The sequence below is a fragment of the Pararge aegeria genome, chromosome 1 (assembly GCF_905163445.1).
Source record: "Pararge aegeria chromosome 1, ilParAegt1.1, whole genome shotgun sequence".
Taxonomy (NCBI): domain Eukaryota; kingdom Metazoa; phylum Arthropoda; class Insecta; order Lepidoptera; family Nymphalidae; genus Pararge; species Pararge aegeria.
This window is the reverse complement of record NC_053180.1, coordinates 17,572,569-17,595,025: the sequence shown is the minus strand read 5'-3', so window position 1 is coordinate 17,595,025 and position 22,457 is coordinate 17,572,569. Positions and strand designations below refer to the sequence as shown.

Below are 22,457 nucleotides of genomic sequence, written 5' to 3'. Positions count from 1 at the left end.
AATAAATAAATAACCTTGAAAGAGCGCTGCATGAAGTTAAAAAAACTATATTTCATTTATTTAACAATAGCTCCTCCTTCGCGGTTATTAATTTTATAAATCCCGTAGGAAACGCTCGTTTTTCTGGGATAAAAAATAGTCAATTTAGTTACTCTCCGTCCTTTGAACTCTACGACAAAAATAAAGTTGATTTGTTGCCAATATTAATTACCATCCTTTTGCGTTTATAATATATATATATATATATATATACTTACTTTGAGGCTAGATGGCGTGTGTATTGTCTGTGTACGTGTGTTCACAGACAATACACACATATATATATATATACGTGTGTGTGTGTGTGTACACACGCCATCTAGCCTCAAAGTAAGCATAGCTTGTGTTATGGGTAATAAGACGACTGATGAATAATTATATGAATATTATACATAAATACTTATAATATATAGATAAACACCCAGACACTGAAAAACATTCATGTTCATCACACAAACATTGTCCAGTTGTGGGAATCGAACCCACGGCCTTGGCTCAGAAAGCAGGGTCGCTGCCCACTGCGCCAATCGGCCGTCATAATATTAGTGAGGATTGAAATTAGCGCAAAATTATAAAAATAATTGTCATTTAATAGAATGATATAGTAGAACCATTTGATAGCAAAAAAACATTTTTATGTACAGCAACGCAATGTTAAAGTTACATCGTCCATCACCACCTGTCAGAAACGCATTCCGTACACGGCTGGACTATAGGGCCAATGGTGCTTTAGGGGTGGGCTTACCTCGCAGGGCGACTCGTGTAAGCGGTGGTATCCCGGTGGTGGCTGCTGGCCCTTGCCGCTCGCCAGCTTCAACGGTAACTGTTGTTTCACCATTTGCTGATGGAGAACCAGTACTTAAAATTAATCAAAATGGAGAGAACTTCGAGTATGACATTGAGATCGGATCAGAAATGAGGTTATCCGTAGTAGAGATTAGCTCAACGAGCCGCGAAGCAGAAATTGCAAATGGGCTGTGAACATAGCAAGGAGAACCGATGGACGTTGGGGTACGAAGTAGCTGGTCGACCTCCAAAGAGTTGGACACACTAACATCAAACCAATCGCTGGGAGCACTAAAAACAAGCGGCCTAGGACTATGGTATAATCTCTACAAAAGTGGCACCAATCTATTAAAAATATTTAGTATATATCGGCACAGATTTTGGTAGACTAACATTTAACTAATATGGTGATAGCGTATTGGGTAGGAGCTCGACTTCACTTTCGGGGGGGGGGCGAGTTTGAATCCCAGTACACACTCTTACTTTTCTAACATATGTGCGTTTTAAGTAATTAAAATATAACTTGCTTCAACGGTGAAGGAAAACATCGTGAGGAAACCTGCATGCCTGAGTTATACATTACAATGTTCTCAAAGGTATGTGGAGTCTACCAATCCGCACTGGGCCAGCGCCTTAACCCCTTCTCATTGTAGGGGGGAGAACCTTGCTCTGTAGTGGGCCGGCAATGGGTTAATGTGATGTGAACCCAACTAAAAATCCACAAACAATGTTCCTAGTCTCATCAAGATACGGTAAAATTAACTAAGTCCAGACAAAAGTCGTCGCCCTAATATACTTTAACCCTTTAAAAGAAATAAGGATCTAAAAGGCATGCTTCATCAACCAAAGGTTGTCTGGAGGAGATCGCTTCAAGCCTTTGCGCATATATATTTATTTACCTTTTGTTTTGTTCAATTTGTTTTTTTTTTGCTGTATGTGCAATAAAAACTTTTTATCTATCTATTTATCTATCTAAAAGGTAAAAATAAACATTTACAATGGTTTTGGAATATATGTATTAGTGGATCAGTCACTTCTAAGGATACTTTATTGCAATAATTTATATGTTATGTGGCCATAACATAAGAAATATGATACCACTATTTATTTCAAGAGCAAATTATTGGTTGTGAAAACATCCTTAAAAATGGCTAAAGAACAAACTTGATATTTGGCAACCTTTAAGTATAAATTACTACCTTAAGTTAGACCATTTATCCGTTCGACTATTTATAGCATCCTGGGTCCGATTACTTTGTTAATTCGGATGACTTGGTACATTAAAAGTAATCCAACAAACAATTTACCTGAATGGCGGGTGCTCGAACGGTGGCCCGTGTCTCATTCTGCGCAGACAGCAGCTGTGGTGGGGGTAGAGCCGCCCCTCGGACGCTGCACGCACTGGTAGAAGATTCTGAGCCCGTTGAGCCCCGGTTATCTGGAATATAAGTCTCATTATGTTTTCTGTTATACGACGTAATTCAGACAGCTGAATTATTGCTACAAGTTTTTAGAAATAAACAACTTGCAATACACTAGGCTTCATAAAACTCGTTTAATTTGTATTATACAAAAGCATATAAAAAAATCCTATTATAATCCTAAACGGTTTCTTTCTTTTTAATAATTTTAAATGACAATGTGAGATGGTGTTAACAAAAAGAATACTTGGTTAAGTTCGTTGTAGGCTTCTTCTTAGATCAGGGCTCAAAGTTTACGAACGCAGTTATCACCATCGTCTCACTACCATGTAATTTTTTTTTATGTAATGTACGCATCAATAGGCCTATATGAAAAAATAAATATTTGACTTTAGCATTGTCTAGCGAAGCCGTACCTCAGACATACGGAAATGGTAAAATGAGATAAATGTATGTGCCTCATACAAATCTGGCTCGTTTAACTCTGACTGAGCTGTCAAAGTTTGCCTTACAGATCAACTATAACTAAGGATAGTTGATCCGGTGAATGACATCAATCGAAATCACACTTTGGATAGTTTAGATTTTTCGACTGTTCCGAGAAACTTAAAGTTTGTGACCAACATAACAAAATACCATAAGAATAATATCGGTCCAGCAAATTTTGAGGATAAGAAAATACAATATTTGATTTCAACACAATACATTTATATTTTGTTAGGGAGTAAAGACAGTTCGAACAATAAGTAAGAAATTTTTGGGAGATCAGGGTATTTAGATAAATAAGAGCACAGCGCATTGGTACTTAAAATAAATTTGAACTTATGAAACGAATATGTAAAAGTTTTATTTACTTCCTAGCCTTGGTATAATCGCGACTCATACAGTGAAATCTGCAGCTTTAAAATAAATATAACTCACTTCTCCATTTCGGCTCTTTTCTTCGGTTTGTATCGCTAACGCTGGAATCTGGTGATAATGTACCCACACTGGCTATTTCTTCTTGTGAACCACCTAAAAATAGTAAAAAAAATATTCAGACCCTTAATCAAACCATCCTAAACAAACAAATCAGTGAATGAATGGACAAAGGGCACAAGAAACCCATGGGTAAAGCCACAGAAAGTTCAGATAGATTCAAAACTTCTATTTGAAGCTACTTGTTTTTATATTTATGGATAATAGGTATTTTACTATCATCTACTGTGATCACCAACTCTCCCGCTGTGGTGATTATTGACATACCTTCCCCTTAAAAGAGATCAAATTTGCTATTAATTGATCAATGTACGTATGTTATCAATGTTATTTATATAAAATTAATGTACTTTTTTATCTCTTTATTTCAGTTTTGTTTTTTGTATAGTATTTTATGTGTTTGTTAAATGGCCCAACTTCCTAAAGCAAATACATAAAACAATCCGACGATTTCTGTTCATTGAGATAACGATACCATATCAATTTTAGATGCGAAGTTACTTGACTTACAAACTAAACCGGCCGTACACTTTAAACAAACACACATTTTTGCAACTACTAACCGTGCTGTTGAAGTCTCTCTAGCCGCCGGTATAACCTTTCTCGTTGCTGCTCCACATCTTTTTGTTGTTCTTCTAACTCCTGACGAGCCGCTTGGAGTTGCATACGTTCTGAAGAATAATAATTTTCTTTATAACAAGGAACACAGGTTAGGCTTCGGGGAAAATCTAGTTATAGTACATGCACCAAAACCATAGAACATGCATTCCAAGGTCATTCATTCTATCTTCAGAGCTAGATTTCACACACCATATCTACATACTCTATGACTGTTCTTATGCTTTCTGATTGACTGACACTATTAGCTAAAATATGCAATTTGAGTACGAGATAATAATAATAGTAAGATATAATTTCAGCTCGGTTTCTATCGCTGGTTCGTGCGGTTCTACAAAATGTATGACCTTGACCAGTTTTGTTATTTCTATACTTCGAAACAAATATTAAGCGATGAATGAAGACTGAAGACTGTATGAAGGTGCGGATCTTCTGCACAATTCCTGAGGGCTGAAAGAAATAAATTCTGTGTGCTAGGGAGTTAAATAATAGGCGTGTCTGTCTCTCCATGCCTCGGAGAGTTTGTTAAGCCGTCGACCTTGGTTATTTTATTTTATATTACTTTAATTGGAAATCCAACAGCTATAATTACAAAATACTTCACAGATTGGTTGACTTTAAACTAGTAACAACTTTTCACGGATAATAAGCATTAACTGCTGCTATGCCGTTATCATAAGTAAACACTTAGAATGTTTTGAATTAGTTTGTATGGAAAAATAAATATGCTTCTTTGGATTTAATATTTTTACAGGGTGATTCCTTATCATGAAATTCCTTCTATAAAGGATTCGAGGAATTCCATCACGCACAATATACAACGTGTAACGGAATTACGAAATGCTGTTATATCTTAATATATATAAATCTCCTGTCACGATGTTTGTCCGCGATGGACTCCTAAACTACTTAACCGATTTTGAATTAAATGGGCACACCGTGAGCAGTCTGGTCCAACTTAAGAGATAGGATAGCTTAGATCTTTAATTATAGTCGCAATTTTATTTTATTGCAAATTATTTGTCTATAATTAATTGACAGTCACATGTTATATATATATAGATACTACTATAATCATTTAAGGCTTAGCGATACTGAATACTTTAAAAACAATATCAAACGCAGACGAAGTCGCGGGCAACAGCTAGTAGTATATAAGTATATTATGCACCCTCCAAGCATCCAAGCTCCAAGCATTTCGTAATGGAATTCCTTGAATCCTTTATAGAAGGAATTCCATGATGATTAATACTTTTGTATGTATTTAGATTTCTTGATAAATATCCAGTAAACAGTGGTAATTTGTTTTGGAGGTGGGCGTGAATACTATAACAGTGATCATCGTTTCGTTCATTAGCGGTTAAGTTAAATAAATAAATAAATATACAACGAAAATACACATCGCCATCTTGCCCCAAAGTAAGCGTAGCTTGTGTTATGGGTACTAAGCAGTCATCTTAGTACCCATAACACAAGCATGAATATTTATATGCTTGCTATAATATCATAAGTATTTATGTGAATAATACACATAAATACTTATGATATACAGATAAACACCCAGACACTGAGAAACATTCATGTTCATCACACAAACATCTTCCAGTTGTGGGAATCGAACCAAAGCCATGGACTCAGAAAGCAGGGTCGCTGCCTACTGCGCCAGTCGGCCGTTGAAACGTGTTGTTTTTTTTGTATTTGTTTGTGAAATTGTTAACAAATAAATAGAAAAAAAAATCCAATGTTTATAACTTACCGTGTTCAAGGGCATCTCTATCGGCGGCCCTCTGCGCCTCCCAGTTGGCTCTCTCGGCGGTGAGCCTCGCTTGCGCGTGACGTAACTCTTCCAGCTGTGCGTCGTGAGCCCTCCCGGCGCCGCCCGCGCCCACCGACCGCCACGCGCACACTTGGGCCTCGAGACTGTGGGCAATTCATCATCAAAATTCAAAATTCAAAATTCGTTTATTTCAAGTAGACCCAATATAAGCATAAATATTTATATAAATATATATATTATTACATTTATTTAATTATTTATGTATATTATTTTTTCTTTATATCGAATTGCGATTTCCCGTCTCTCATTGCCTTATTCCATTAGTTAAGGTAGCCTGGAAGAGATTACTTTTAGTGATAGGGCCGCCTTTTGCATATAATTTATGTTAATGTAAGTGTTCCCTTGTGCGTTTCCTTTATTATGCAATTAAGTTGTTTAAATAAATAAATAAGAAGCCGGCAAGTAATTCTTAAACATTCTACTTGGTTTAAAAACTCGTGCCTTAATCGCATAGCATCTTCTCACCTGTGTATCGTAGTGAGCTGTTGCCACACGATGCAGGCGAGCGTGTATATCGCGTGCTGCAGTTTGAGCGCCGCGTCGGCCTCGTCTCGTCCCCGTGTCGGGTCGCTCGGTTCTACCTCGCGTGCCTCCGTCGGCGGGTCGGACGCAGACAGCCGGACTGCTACACCTGAGCGAAAACTAGGTATAGAGCTTGGGATAAAGGTTTGCTTGAGATGTGCTTCTACAGCCTACAAAATGGATTACGAAAGTTTGGTTATGCTTAGCACTGAAGGAAAGGAAATTCTTTTATTCTAAATATCGAAAGAAACAGTCTCCAGCGACTTCTGATAAGTTTGCGATAAAAAACTTACTTCCGCTTTTCCTAACAATATATCTCCTGATCCAATGAATCTACGCGCCCCGTCTGCCTTTTCAAAGGTATTCTAATGCAAAAAAGTTTTTGTAAATTAAGCTGATATATCTCGGATTTAGCATGTTCTGCCAAATAAATTTTTATCCCCTTTTAACACCTTCGGGGGTTAATTTTTTATAAATCATTAAATATGTTATTAACCTTTTTTTATGTTACATAAAATACCAATGTTCATCGGTATAACTTAAAAAAATTAACTTCCATATAAACTTCAATCACCTATTTAACCCTCTTAGGGGTTTAAACTGAAAAAGATTTTTTAGATATGATTGGTAGTTCTAGAGATTAGCGCGTTCAATGAAGAAAATAAACACTTCTTATTACTATCCAGGTTATTACTAGGTTGAGTAACTCACAAAAAACCTACAGTTTCAGTGCATTACCTCGATGCTGTTGCGCGTCGAAGCCAGCGAAGGTGTCGGCACGGCGGGGTAATGCAGGGCTCTGGTAGGTCGCGGAATGCCGCTCACCCGCAGAGCTGGTGCTTCGCCCGAGAGCGGCGCCGCTCGCGAGCTGCGCCCATCCGCTGCTTGAAGCTTCAAGAGCATCCTATAACCAGGATTACGAGGTGAGATTGCAGTCAAGGGCTGACGTGTAGTGTAATAAAAAATTAATACTTCAAAAAAACCTAATAAAAAGTATAAAAAAACCGAACTAATTACTCCCTTTTAGTTTAGTTAGAGCTATTATTTTTATTAGAGCAAAATTAATCGGTCACCCATTCTCAATAAAATTCGTTAAAATTAGAGAAATCGGCAGAAGACAATGGCTGGAAATAAAAATTAACATCATTCCTGCCTGCCTGATCTCGACTATAGATAATATATATAATAAATATATAAATATAATAAATAAAAATATTATTTTGCAAAATATGAATAATCGTATTCATTTAGAATGTATTTTCACCGGTCCGGTTATTCAGACTGTATGAACAGGGTCAAAATCAAGTCCAAAGGAGTGGGTTACAAATATAAAAACAATCATACGGGTGAAGCTAAATAAAGCGTGTAAAAAAAGAACGCACACATAGTCCTACACATACGACGTAGAAATGCGATTTACGTCCGTTTTCTATCGTCAATCTATCTTTAATGAAAAATAATCTGGTGATAAGTTGTTCAGTAAAGTTGTTATTTGTTAAAAAAAAGTATGGATTGTTTTTGAAAATAACAATGTTGCTAAGTAATAAATGTATAGATTACGGATAGATTGAATACAGAAAATGGACATTAAAGTCATGACAATTTTTTTTTAGCTTATTTTTATTTGAAAGTAGCTGTCGCTCAAGTTATTACGGTTCTGTACAAAGTCCATGAGAACAGTTTGTTTTCCTAGGATAAGCAGTAGCCTTTGTTACTCTCCGTCCTTTCAACTTGACAGCCGACTGGCGCAGTGGGCAGCGACCCTGCTTTCTGAGCCCAAGGCCGTGGATTCGATTCCCACGACTGGAAAATGTTTGTGTGATGAACATGAATGTTTTTCGGTGTCTGGATTTTTATCTGTATATTATAAATATTTATGTATAATGTATATTATTCATAAAGATATTCATCAGTCATCATAGTACCAATAACAGAAGCTACGCTTACTTTGGGGCCAGATGGCGATGTGTGTATTGTGGTAGTATATTTATTTAAAAGAATCCAGGTGATTGGTTGCTTATTTGAGGCGATGGAAGGACAAGCAAATAAACGTACTTTCGTATTTATAATAAATATGTGTATTGTCCTAATTTATTTATTTATTAATATTAATAAGGATAGGTCCAAATTCTCCATTTTCAACTAACATTGTATTGTAATGTGATAATGCAATAAAGTTTTTAAACTAATTAATTAAATAACTTCATTTCATAAAAACGGTCAAAAAGTACAGGACATAATAAACATAATTAAAAAAGCGAAAGGCAGTTTATGTATAAACGTAAAATAAAAATGCATACTTAAACATCACCCCGTAGACCCACAACTTGAGAATTCAAAATCGAATGAAATTAAAGGTATGTTACTAGAACAAGAATGGGTATCCTCAAAAGTGGTTTTACCTTGACAACTTTGCAGACTTCCTGCCACAGAGTGTGCGTGTCCGGGGACGGCGCCGCAAGACGCACGTAGTCCGGGAACACCAGACCGCCCGGGAACATTGATGACACTCCTACAACCGGATACGCAACATAAACAAACCAGACATCATCATAACCATATCAACCCATTACCGCAGCAGGGCTAAAAACAGGCAGGAGACAAAAACTAAAACCCCCGATTATATCGCCTGACATGGGATATAATTAATATGACTACCTGCTAAAGCACGGGAAAATGGAATTGGAGTAGTTTACCCCCGTTTATTATTACATATACAGTCAAACCTGGGTAAGTGAGAACTGGATAAGTGAGAAAACTCTATAAGTGAGAGTAATAGCCAGGACCCGTGATTTTAAGCTCCCAAAACCTCTATTAGCGAGAAACAGAAACCTTTGTAAGAGAGAGTCGTTATTCCCTCACGGACCTCCGTAAGTGAGACTGCTACTTATCTATACCTCTATAAGCGACAGTCGAGCAAGCAATTTTCGACAAAATTTATGAGTTAGAGAAAAACATTCAAAATACAAAAACAGAAACCCAAACGAAATTCACGGATTTTTTTAAATGTAAATAAGTTCTAAATAAAATAAAATTACATAGTGCATGAATATGTCTTGTTATTGCTGCGTACCTCTATAAGAGAGAAACGCTACCCATGTACCTGCATTAGCGAGAAACTCGGGTTAGTGAGAAACCTCTATAAGCGAGAATGAGATTGTGCTCCCTTGAACTCTCGCTTATCCAGGTTTGACTGTATATTATTTAAATTATTTCCACTTGTGCGCCAGTGAGCACTGAGAGTTGATAAAGCTGTGAGAGAAGATACATTTCTATCCTTTCCCACGGGATATAATTGTCTCCTGCCCATGCTAGCCGTATTGGGCACAGGAAGGGTTTGAGCCGTAGTCCACCACGCTGACCCAGTGCGTGTGGGTGGACTCCACACGCCTTTGAGAACATTGTAGAGACTTAGTAAAGTTAGTGATGTGCGTTGGGATTTCATTCGCCCACTCGAAAGTGAGGTCGAAGTTCTAACCACTAGGCCAAACCAAAGCAACGGCTGAAACCTTCCACCAGACCATATAATATAATAATTCCTAAATGGCCCTGCCGAGAATCGAACCCGTAACCTCCCACTAGACACTAGAAACATGTTATATAATCTTCCAATATATTCTTCAGGAGAGAATGTACACAAATAACTAATATACGTTATGCGATACACATTTGTATATTATGAAAATAAAGCTTCATTTGCCATGGTTCTTTCTTAACAATTATTCATTGTAAGATTCAACATCTCCTGAAGATGCTCCGGTTTCGGAGCGAAACGTGTGTAGAGGGTACATTGCCGAAGATCTGTTCGGTGTGGAGTATAAGGATTAAAGAAATTATAAATAACACCATAAAGATTCTCCTGCTTTTCGCGGAGTATAGCAAATTAAGCTTAATTTTCAAAACATTGTGGAATTCCGCATAGAAACGTCTGCTTCTTTCCGATATTTACACATTTGGAAACAAGTTTAGTCCCATATTGACTGAAGGCTGCATGAACAAAATAAAAAAAAAAGTACCAGTGTTGGGCACATCTAACGTTGACGAGCCAGTGTGTCCAACCATCTTCATATGCAACGCCATTTTCTCTTCAAGCAGCTGTGCATGCTCGCGGTCCTTAGCTCTTAAAGCCTCTAGTGGTACCGAAAAGAAGAAAAAAAAAACCAGATTAATTTAATTTATGATATCTAATTTATAATATTCGGATACCTATTGAGTTATGTCGGTGGATCGATTCGACGTAACATAAAATATTGCATAAAAGCGCTGACTATCCAAAAATTTTGGGGAACTCAAACTTTAGGGGAAATACCTGGACTGCATTTAATTGGTTCTTTTCCACTTAGTGGAGGAGAGGTTATACCTACCAACCTACTTTTTTTAATTAACATATTTTTTTATGGACTCTCACAGTTAAAGGTGTCAACAAGTAATAGTAATAAATAAATGTTTAAGTTATATAAAAAGTGCAACAGCGTCAAATGATATAAATAATCAAGATCACGACAAAGGATTTTTAATTATATATATAAATGACCACATCACTACTAGTGTTGCCCAAATTCAGTCTTGGTCTTGCAGTCTTGGTCTTGTTCTTGTGTTTTTGCAAGACCAAGACCAAGAACAAGACCGCGTATTTTTAGCAAGACCAAGACCAAGACTGACCGTGCAAGACTTGAGCAAGAACAAGACATAGCCTGCAAGACTCTTGCGTCTTGCAGCTAGGACTTAGCGCTATTTCACGGAGTAGTTAGGTGTAACAGTTCGGTGTATAGGTAGGTAGGTACGCTTAGGAATTCTATGAGACGCAAAAAAACTATATCAAAGAATATGAAAAACTGGACCTATGCGCATTACGACTAATACCATAAACATAGCGAATAAAAAAATATCTATTAAAATCAAACTGAGTGCATGCATAGTTATGTTTTAACCATCGGCACTTTGATAATGCGGCATCAAAGGTTTTGTACTTACTTCTCAAAGAAATTTGCCGCTTTTCGGAAGTACATGGTTATGATACACGCGCCGGCGGCTTCTTTTGAAATCTAAAACAATCGTTGCCGCCGCGCCGAAATCATAACATTTGACACTATTCATGCAAAATAATTTCGAATTTTAAGAGTACCTACAGGTGTTCCAAAGAATAAATAAGTTTCAGAGTGCTTAGAATGAAAATGAATACATTATACTGATCACGCAAGTAGTATTATGATTAGGATAAAATGGTGAGGATAGGTAGTAGATGTCATAATAATTCATTCTAGTAAGTAATTATAATATTGATTACTTATATGGTTTTAAACTAATTACTTAGGTACTATTATTGTACATTTCGTCATTATATTTCTTAAGTTTTTACAAGAAAAAATAGCAAAAAAGTGTTCGAATATCTCTGAGAGAGATGATGAGAGTAAGTATTTACTAGCTGTGCCCGCGACTTCGTCCACGAGGAATAGTAACTTTGGAGGTATAGTGACGTTCAGGATTTATTTATTTATTTTAAAACTTCTGTCATCAAACATACAAACGAACTCTTCAGCTTTATAATATTAGTATAGATGCACGCCAAAACATTCACTTATATGTAAAGAATAGTGATTGGCACTAATTCTTTACATATATTTTATTCACGGGTCGCGTCTGTACAAGTAGGTAATATTTAGTGTGTGTTTGTACGCCGCACGCGGCATCGTTCGATTTGCGGCGGCATCCTTTTCATAGAGCCGGCACGTGGCGAGGCGGCGCGGTAAAAAGCAAGGAAACGTACTATAAATGAAGGAATTATTTTAATTCCAGTCATTTCCAATTGAGCTGTGCTTCGATTCTAACTTAATAATTGTTTTTACTAATTCTCGTTGTTTTCTAAAAACGTATCACGTGTACAATTTAATATGAGTGACGAAGATTCAAATTATTCTAGTCCGAGTAACGAGAGTTTGAGTCACAGATCTAAAAGACCCAAAAGCAAATTTGAGGAGTTTTTCGAAATAATTCATGCATCCCAAACTGCCTTGTGTAAATTGTGACAACATAAAAAGATTGAAATAAAAATGAAAAACAGAAACACTTCAGGCTTAAGAAAACATCTAATGTCTTTCCACAAAAAGGAATCAGAAATATTTCTTCCTGTTAAACCAAAATTAAGTGGAGATATCACAAGCTTTTTAGTAACCGCTGGAAGAAGTGGACAGGTAAGAATATTTTTTTAACAGTTAAAAGAATTTTAACTCCGCGTAGCTATTCATGCGATACTTTCAAAAACGCCATTAACATACGTAAGTATTTTTGAGTTAGTGGTGTTTTCATCTAGGGGTGCGACATATTAAGTATGTAATTATCGTCTTAAATATTTTTTATAAACACCCATATTTTCATTTAATCGGCCAGTAACAACTAAGTACTTTATTTTGGTAAATTACAGTACAGTGCAACCTTAATATAACAAATATCAATTTAACGATTTTCTCGATTTAACAACAACAAACCTCCTCCTCTTATACGCTCAAACCTAGTATGTTTTAAATAATAACACAAGATTTATTGTTTTGTTTCAGTCGGAAAACAGCAGTGACAACATCACGACAGCTACAGTTGATTGGGTGGTGAAAAAATATCTTCCCTTCTCATTTTTCGATGACGAAGCTACACAAGTATATTTTCGACGTATTTGCCCTAATATGGTGTTTCCTAAAAGGTCTACACTTAGAAGGAAAGTCAAAGAGCGATTTGAAGAGCTCCAATTGAATCTCAAGGAACGACTTCAACCATTATCATCTAAAATGTCGTTTACCATTGATGGGTGGACGTCAATTGCTGGTAGGAGTTACTACGGGGTTACTATTCATTATATAGACAACGAATGGAAGTATCGATCTGTAGTTCTTGATTTTATACCATCACGCGGTCGACATACTGGGGAAGATATTGCAACGATTTTCCATGAATGTTTATTGGAATATGGCATAATTGATAAAATACAAGGTATCACGGTCGACAACGCAACTGCAAATACCAAATTTATGTATGAACTGGGCAAACAGCTGCCGCCACACTTTGATTCAGACAATCAACATTTCCGGTGCTTTGCTCACATTTTAAACCTTGGTGTACAAGATTTATTAAAGACCTTAGCATTACACTGTGAGTCTGACACTAACGCGCAAGATCAGCAGTACGAAGACTATGCAGACGAAACTGAGGATGAGGAAGATGAAGAATCTGCACCAAATATTGCTGACTCGCGTACATCTGTAACAAAGTTACGCAGTATTTCCAGTAAAATAAAAAGAAGTGAGATAGTGAAGAAGAAGTTTCAGTCTGCTTGTGAAGCAGCTGGCGTGCCATCAAATCTAAATGCCATTCTTGACTGTCCAACGAGATGGAATTCCACACATGATATGATTGGATTTGGTTTAAAAGTGAGAGCGGGCATTGACATATTGTGCAGTTCTGTCACCGAATTGAATGATTTTCAAATCACAGCTAATGAATGGCAGGTACTCGAAAAATTACATAAATTTCTAATAAACTTTAAACTTTTAAGTACAAAACTTGGTGGAGACAAATATGTTACGTTACCGCTAGTCATTGTATCATTTAATCTCTTGCTAGATAAAATTGAATCCATGGTAAAACAGTTAGATGAGAAACCTAATCGATCTGAAGTGGATGAAAGGCTCATTCTAGCTTTCCAAGCAGCTCGAGACAAAATGCTTAAACATTACAAGAAGAGCAACTGGATTTATTGTACTTCTTTAATTTTAGACCCAAGGCATAAGGCTCAGACTTTTGACCTGACAATGTGGGGGAAGCAACTTAAAACAGAAAGTCTGCGCAAGTTCAATGAACTTTATGAAGAATATAAAAGTCTACACTCACTGAACAAATCTCTGGAATTACCAGAAAAAGACAATAAAGTATGTGATGAAGATGAAGACGTAATAGACTTTGATAAACTCTATGAATGTCCCTCGACGTCATCTGGATCTTGTCTTCAAGGCTTAGTGATAGACGAGTTGGAGGAGTACCTGAGAAAACCAAGAACTGCCAGCTCGGAAGACATTTTAGATTGGTGGAGGACGCATGAGACAGAGTATCCGATTTTATCGAAAATGGCCCGTGATTTTCTCTCAATACCTGCAACTTCAGTACCTGCTGAGAGGTTATTTTCTAAAGCATCATTAGTAATTAGAAAACATAGAAATAGGTTAAGTGATGAGTCAGCCAGATGGTTACTTTGTATTAATTCTTGGTCAAAAGAATTGATATAAAGTATCATAACCTAATGATAAAGCTGTTGATTTGTGTTGTATTTTATTTTTTATTCAAATAAATGATAAATCGTAAAACTCTTTAATTAAATTTCTTATAAGTTGAGGGTTCAATCTCTTTCTAGACAGATAAGTATTGTTCTTTAAAATACAGTCAAGTTATTGTAATTAATTTGTTTTTTTACATGTTTTAGCAAATGTAAGCTTATAAATCATAAATGTTTATTAAGAAACAGTTACTTCCATGGAAAACGACATATAGGTCAGTTGATTTTTCGAATTTCTTATCAAATCTTCAGTTATTTATTAATCTGCTTGATCTTTACTATGGCTATGTTAATTCAAGCTCACAATGTTCCAATTCTAATACGTTTTTCTAAGATTTAAAGTAAACTTTAATAAATAGTAATAGACTAATAGGTAATTGCAAGACTTGCAAGACTCTTGCTGCAAGACCAAGACCAAGACCAAGACTGGGAGCGCAAGACCAAAACCAAGACCAAGACCAGGTGTATTGGCGCAAGACCAAGACCAAGACTGGCTAAGTCTCGTCTTGTTCTTGCATTTGGGCAACACTAATCACTACTCACTACAAGGTTTATTAATGCTTATATCCTTCAAAAAATGGTGTCACTTGTAATCAAACCACTAGTAACTAAACAGATGTTATATAATAAATAGGAATATAAATAAATGTATTGAAATAACAAAATATATATAACACGCCATTTCACACCACATTAAGCTACGCCACGCAGAAACGAATTTTTAAATTCTCTCTAATGATGTGATTCGTTCAGCGAATCGTAGCTTTGTACGACGTGGTATCACGTAGGGTAGTGGGCTATAATTAGCAATGCGAAGAAATATGAAAGTGTTTGTAATTGTGCGTTGTAAAGTCAAGAGTGCCAATTCTTTTGTACTCAAATCTCTAACTTAAACTGTTAAATTGACGTATCCCAAAATAGTGTTATCCTTTTCTACAAACAATAGTAGAATCGGACTTCTATTAGGTGTTTATAAATAATGAAATTATTAAAAGTTTATAAATAAAACCATAATCTTATCTATATCCTTTTATTTATCCAAAAACAAGTTAGAAAACAGCCGACGTCACGTCTGCGATCGTTGTAAGTGAACCTCGAATTAAAAATAATAACTATTACAAATTATTTTAGCATAGGCAAATTTGAAGCGTTCATACACATATCTTAGTATAAATATTAATTGTTTCAAGTTACGAACACGCTACATATATAAAAAAATCTATATTATAAATTATTTTAATGCTGTCCGATTACCTATTCAAAGAACGCACTACTTTAAGACTTGTTTACTACGTTCAAATTAGAGATTTTTGTATAACCGAACTGACACCGATATCTTTTGAGGATTTCTGATGATGCTACGGGACGAAACGTGCGTAGCGAGATAATATTAAAGAAACAGTAGTGATGCGTATAAAAAATTAAACACATAGTAAATACATACATTATACATAGGAAAAATTACATAAATAAAATGTTACCCGAGTATCCTATGTCTCTAGAATGCTAGTTATTTGTATGCAAGTTTTTCCCAATATTCAAAGCTATATAGATTTTGTCAAGGACTAAAGTATTCTCCATGTCCAATAATAGGATGCTGATCGTTGCTTTGGATGATACTTTCATGTTTTTTTTATATCATACTATAAGTTATAAGTAACACACCACACAAGTGTTGGTAAGTGATGATGCAGTCTAAGATGGTAGAGGGCTAACCTGTTAGGAGTATAACCGGTTATATTATATAATTATATTATTACAATCCAGGGATATTATTTACAATCTTTACTTCATCGATCGCGCTTTACAGGTCGAGATAGCAATATTAGGAACAGATTTTATTCAAATACGGCGTGCGTATATTCCTTATTCAAATCATAATCGCCCCTAGGGACTCCAGTACAACATTACTTACCCGCTAAGCCTCCTATAGGCTTAAATTGACGTACTTGACCTTTCAATACTAGGCTATTGAATAAGGCATTTCCGAGCGAGTGGTGTGAAAAATCCCCAGAGGGTTACCAGACCGATATAAATTTAGTAAATAAGTAAATCGGATTAGGTTACAAATGGGAAACCATGCTGTCATGCGTACGAGAACCGAATTTACAAATAAATCTACCTTCGATATGCCACCATGGTGTTTCGTCTGTGCAAAAATAATGATAATTATGTTAGGGACCTCGCACACTACGCGGCCAACGTAGCTTAGGATAACCCGCAGTGTCTACGTTAAGTCCCATGTTAGACGACCAAGGTATCTGCAACGTAGTGCGCGAAGTCCCTATAGGTTACTTGTATGTACTTGTAAACAAAAGGTACCAAAAGTTTTTTGATGGTCCATTGTTCGGACAAAACTGTAGACAAGCATTACTTTTTTCTAATTTTGCATTTAAATTATTCTATTTAAGGTTCTACTATCGTTAAATAAAAGAAATTAAAATAATAACCTTCCGCGATGAATCTATTTAAGGTTCTACTATCGTTAAATAAAAGAAATTAAAATAATAACCTTCCTCGATGAATGGACTGACAAACCGTGAGATTGTTAGAATGCGAATGAGATTTCTGTGCTCAAAACAAGCTTTATAAATGACTTATAGAGTATTAATCTATGGTTGCTGGGATACAATTTTAGATGCTAAGCCATATAAAATTGTATCCCGTTTCACATTAGGATTGTACAATTTATTGTGGCCTTAACCATTAGATAGTAAAAAATTGGTAGTATAGTACCAAAATAGCAGTAATATATAAAGCAATATAAATAATCTTAATTATAAATTTTAATTTTAATTTAATATTACTTATCAATCTGTTATAATAGCTTAATTCATACTTACTTTATTAGTTTTTAGTTAAATACTTATTTATGTTTTAATTTTTTTTTTTTATTTGATCGGAGATAAAAAGATAATCCTGTATACACCTATAATTGTTTATTGTAATGGCACTAGACAGAATTTGTAATTCTAACACATAAATTATTTTTTTTATGAATGTAGTTAGAATTAATTGCTGGTGTGGTTAATTGCTTATGAATAAATAAAAACAAGTCTAAAGTTGATAACACCCTACCAGGCTCAGCTTAAAATTGGGCTAAAGTTTGCACATTGCTCAAGTTAGCCTAAAGTTGATAGTTTACTAACAAATTGGGCTAAGGTTGATAGCATACCACCAAAATTTACTTAAAGTACATAACATACTGCTGCAAGAGCCACAAGGGCAAACCAAATCGCTATTGTAATGAAATCTGAAAAATTATACGTGCTTTCTACTTGTCATTTAAATTAAAAGTGTATTAATCCTAAATTAATATCCTAAAATAAAATAATAAAAAAATATTTTAACGAATTTTCAATACGAGTTTACCTCTATCTTTACGGTGTTCGACAGTTTTTAATACGCAACCTAAAGCTACTTGTTTTATAGACGTACTTTCTGCAATACAGATGACTATTTTAATTAATATTCGCTTGCGGAGTAAAACAGTACTTGCCAAAATCAATAAAAACTCGTTCTAAGTGAGGTCGCACACAAGTGCTACATGCTAAATGCACGCAAAATTAATGACGCTTTAATAACTAGGCCAACAAAACCTTAGCTCCTAAGTTCATGAAAAACAATTTTAATCCATCGCACGCGCCAATTTTTTTCTTAATTGATTATTTAATCGAAAATCAAGAACTAGATTGTCAGCCCCATCGTTTCCTATATGAAAATCAATAACAATAATTCTTCTTATCTTAACTTCTTCTAATAGCAATCTGGCTGCCATCTGAATAAGGTGCAGCCAAGATATTTTGCCAAATCCCCATCCCATAAACATATATTTGAACTTAAATATTAAATGGTACCTCATTAATCTATAGGATGTCTTCTTCTTTTATCACAGATTTCAAACTTAGGTGATCGCTCCCGTTTCATAAAAACTCTCTTCGCGCGCGCTAAGTTTGAGTTCGACGCAGTAACGCAGTTGTTGTCTTACCCAAATTGCAAACCGCTAACAATGTTTGATGGGCGCGTGCTTGCACGTATATATACGAGCGATAATTGTGACGAGCTTCAAACATGTCAACAAATGTATACTTTGTGTGCGTATATACGGGAGAGTATTGCGGCGCATCTGAAATACGGCACCATAATTCTCGTAAAACAAATGTATGTACAGCGTGCGGCCGAACGAAGTAACTCGTAAACATTATTTTAATTAACTGGCAACGAATGATGAAATTTATGAAAAAAATATAAAAATAACTCAACTTGATTAGTATAGTATACTCTACGTTCAATGAAATAGGGTTGAAAATATTGCGTACCGGTAATCAGTCTTATATTCTCATGCCTTGCCTCCAACTGCCGCTGCCTCTCTTCGGCAGTCGTCGTCGCAACCCCTGCCTCAGATTCCTCCACCTCCTCTGGACAACTTTGTACCGCACCTCTAGAAAATGTCAAAATAATAGTATTTCATTCGCATTGTTTGTTTGCTTGCTTGTTTTTATTCGTATATATTACAAACAATTTCCTAACAGGTACTGAAAATTCTTTAATCATTATTAATTAACAGACAATTACAATAACCCGGTTTTCGAAGTTAAACATTCTAACCACTAAACCAACGCGTCAGCTATAATTTCTAATGTCGTATGTACCTGACGTACCTGATGGCATGAATCCAAACGCCGATGTCTTTAGGCCGATGTACCCGTAGTTCGAACATCTCCGGCTCGGGGGGTCCGTTACATATCAGGTACAGACCTCGGCCTTCCGCGCCCGCCTTCTCTCGCACCAAGAGTTTCCATAGCGATACTACACCAGTCTGAAATTAAAAAAAATGTTGAAGGACTAAAAATGTACTGAATGAGCTACACGCGGCGCACCTCTGTATTTTCTACGGCGCCCAGGTTTGGAGTCCCTGCTATAAGAGATACATACGTTATGATTAACTACAGCCGGATCTCCTACCTTACTTTAGAACTTTTGTAGCTATAGATTAGGTAAACTTTTTAAAAAAAACATCATCTAGTAAAAGTAATCCGAAACGACAATTGCAAATGACAAGTTTAATTTTTTTTTAATTTTAAGGCTGTTTCTTTGGGTGTATTCTTTGTCTCCCAAGAATTGAGGCAAAATAAAATAAATAAATAATCCATTGAATCTCAAGAAACATATGTTTATTATTTGTTATGTTCGAATACTGGGTTGTTATTTGTTATGTTAACAAATAATAAACATATGTTTCTTGAGATTCAATGGCTTATTTATTTATTTAATTTTGTCTCAATTTTTGAAAGAGAAGGAATAGATCAAAGAATGAATTAACGTTATTTGGGTACCCATCTTCCGGTGAGGCCTCCTCCATCTTGCCCCAATTTAACAGAGGCAAAAAGAATATAAAAAAGGCACTATTCAAATCGGTTGTATCGGTACCTTATTATCGGGCGTGAAGAAGGTGTATTTGTTGTTGTTGTCGTGCAGGAAGAACAGCACGTCCGTCAACACTATCACTAAAAGCGTCTGCATTTTACTCCGTCCTTGCATCAACGTTGCCACGCCTTCGAACCTGTGAGTGATGCTGTTATTAGTACTGAAATTTGTTAAAAAATGACTGTAAAAAAAAAGTGTGTTATTATGAATGTTGTATGTGTGTATGTGTATATCTAAGTTTCTTTATTACACAAGAACTTCAAACATAGACGCTAGCTAATTAATTGAAAAAAAAACTAAAAACTAGCGCCATTTTCAAATTAGAAATATCGTTCAGGGTTCGAAATGTTTTCTTTAATGTCATACTTGTTTTGTCTGTGTTTTTATTATATAGTTTTTTAACTGTTTGAAAAAGTTTTAAGTTGTATGAAAAAGGTTTTTTGAATTAGATAGTAATTTAACTATGATCGGTTATAACAGTTAAAAGACAGGTAAGAAAAAATTGACTACGTATAAGGATGTCACCGTTTACAGCATTTTGCACTTGCATTTTCTTTTCTTATACGCATGGCTGTAATTTGAAACGTCCTCCCGAGTGTTTCGTAATTCTTAAAACCTGGGTATCTTTAAAACGAGAGTGAACAGGTATCTTCTATATCTACGCTTTCCATCAGGTGAGATTGTGGTCAAGCGCTTGTCTATTTACGTTGAAAAAAAAACTCGGAGTGAGTACGGGCGCGCAAGCAAAGCCGCACCGTCCTACCGCAGGCGTAGATGGCAAAGGGGGAAACCACGCACACTTCCGCAACGCAAAAATCGTTGCCCTGTCATGCAGCGGAGTCCACTCATTATATACTTTATTGCGACTTTATTGATTTTACTGAAATGGCGACGGAAAAAACAAATATGCGTTTCTGAGGACACTATCTTATTAAAGAACTCACGTGAGACTCCTATTGCCTTGCAATATGTCACTCTTCTTGAACTTGCGCCCCCGAAAGTTGGCGAAAGATTTGGCGTCAATGCGATGGTAGATTTCTAGCTTCCTGTCTTCTCTCTCCTTAGCTGCCACTTGATTGTCTACGTCGACTAGTATTTCCTGAACAAATTCAAACATAACAAAATCTTTAATTTAAATTATTTACAAGATTTCTTTACAATATAATCGGCACTATTTGTTCTATCCAGAGCGAGGGTGGTCTAATAAGAAAGAACTTCCATTCATCTAAAAAAAACAAGAAAAAACTAAGGAAATACATATATACTTTTTTATGCCCTTATGCCCGGTAATCAAACCACATTTTAAAATGGTGTTTTTTTTTTATAATAATTTAAAAGGAACTTTGTGTCAGTAGAGTCCCTATCTGCATAAAATTGAAATTAAATAGCCTAAGTTTTAAATCCTCTGAGCTGGAAAAAAACCATTATGTTTATACATATATCGATTAGCTGTGAATTTTTAGACTGAAATATTTTTCTTTTGTTCTGAAGGCAAACTTACCTTAACACCGCAAAGTGCTTTTTGCAACAATTCTCTCTCGCCAACGTCTTCGCCCGCGGTCTTGAGTAGTGGTTCCAACAGCAGTGGATATTTGGTTAGCCTTTGTGCCACGAACAATACGCATTCGGGTACGCCCTAGAAAAACAATAAATATTGGTAATTTTTTTTAGTAATCTTTTTATTTGCAAGCCACTTCGAAATTTAAATAAAACCTTCGATAAGTTACCTCCTTGGTTGCCATGTGTCGGAGTAAAAGATTTTTCCATTTTTAAATTACACGAAAAATATGGAATAAAATGTTAGGATGCAAAACCACGACAGATACAACTTTTGCCGGCCCCAGCTCGTATGTATTTGGCCAGTGCAACAATTTCGATTTATCTTGAAGATGGTCATAAAATACTCAAATTTTCAAGCTTTTTTGAGAAAGACATATTATTAGAAGCTTCAGACATTGTGTTAAGGAAAATTCATCTCATAGTGTTAAAAGGTATTTAATTTTATTTTCATCTCCACCTACTGGGCAAGCGTGGTGGACTACGGCCTAAACTTTTCTCACTGTTTGAGGAGGCCAGAGACCTGTGGGCCGTGTTATGGGTTGATATGATGATGATGATGTTTTTTTTAACTGATGATTTACCTTTTTCCTGAGAAGCGGGTTCTGTTGGCACTTTCGTATAAATCGTGCCAGCCGCGGTTCCCTCGCACAGCACTCTTTGAACACCTCAACCGCATCTCGATGCCGCGCGCAGAATTCGCCTGTACACGACAATACAATTTACTTACTAATCCTGTAAAAATAGTTTATATTATTTTTATTCGAAATTCAAAATGGCCGGTGTGCCAATAGTGGGTTAATTATTATGTGTACATCTTGTGTTTTATAAGCGGGATTCGTCCTAGGTGCAATTCGGCAATTTTCAATTTTTAATTTTCTCTTTTTTGATCTAGTTAGGTAGCATTGGCATTGACTAGTTACAACTCTACTGTCAAATGCGCGTCACCAAGCTA

The 22,457-nt window shown here is 35.8% G+C and overlaps 1 protein-coding gene across 5 annotated transcripts in view; it reads right to left on the bottom strand.

Moving 5' to 3' along the window:
- Positions 1-22,457, bottom strand: part of LOC120625839 (rho guanine nucleotide exchange factor 28) — a 66,535-nt gene that overhangs the window by 4,782 nt on the left and 39,296 nt on the right. For 4 of the 5 annotated variants that reach the window (XM_039893114.1, XM_039893087.1, XM_039893081.1 and 1 more), the window contains 15 exons: positions 22,087-22,205; positions 21,447-21,581; positions 20,890-21,044; positions 19,949-20,081; positions 19,171-19,337; positions 18,838-18,959; positions 10,218-10,331; positions 8,604-8,713; positions 6,940-7,105; positions 6,145-6,310; positions 5,599-5,762; positions 3,788-3,895; positions 3,168-3,260; positions 2,133-2,263; positions 785-880 (listed from right to left, as the gene is read on the bottom strand). In XM_039893114.1, the coding sequence (XP_039749048.1) occupies positions 785-880; positions 2,133-2,263; positions 3,168-3,260; positions 3,788-3,895; positions 5,599-5,762; positions 6,145-6,310; positions 6,940-7,105; positions 8,604-8,713; positions 10,218-10,331; positions 18,838-18,959; positions 19,171-19,337; positions 19,949-20,081; positions 20,890-21,044; positions 21,447-21,581; positions 22,087-22,205 (1,979 nt within the window). The remainder of the gene's footprint in view (positions 1-784; positions 881-2,132; positions 2,264-3,167; positions 3,261-3,787; positions 3,896-5,598; positions 5,763-6,144; positions 6,311-6,939; positions 7,106-8,603; positions 8,714-10,217; positions 10,332-18,837; positions 18,960-19,170; positions 19,338-19,948; positions 20,082-20,889; positions 21,045-21,446; positions 21,582-22,086; positions 22,206-22,457) is intronic. The other variant, XM_039893097.1, reaches the window with a different exon arrangement.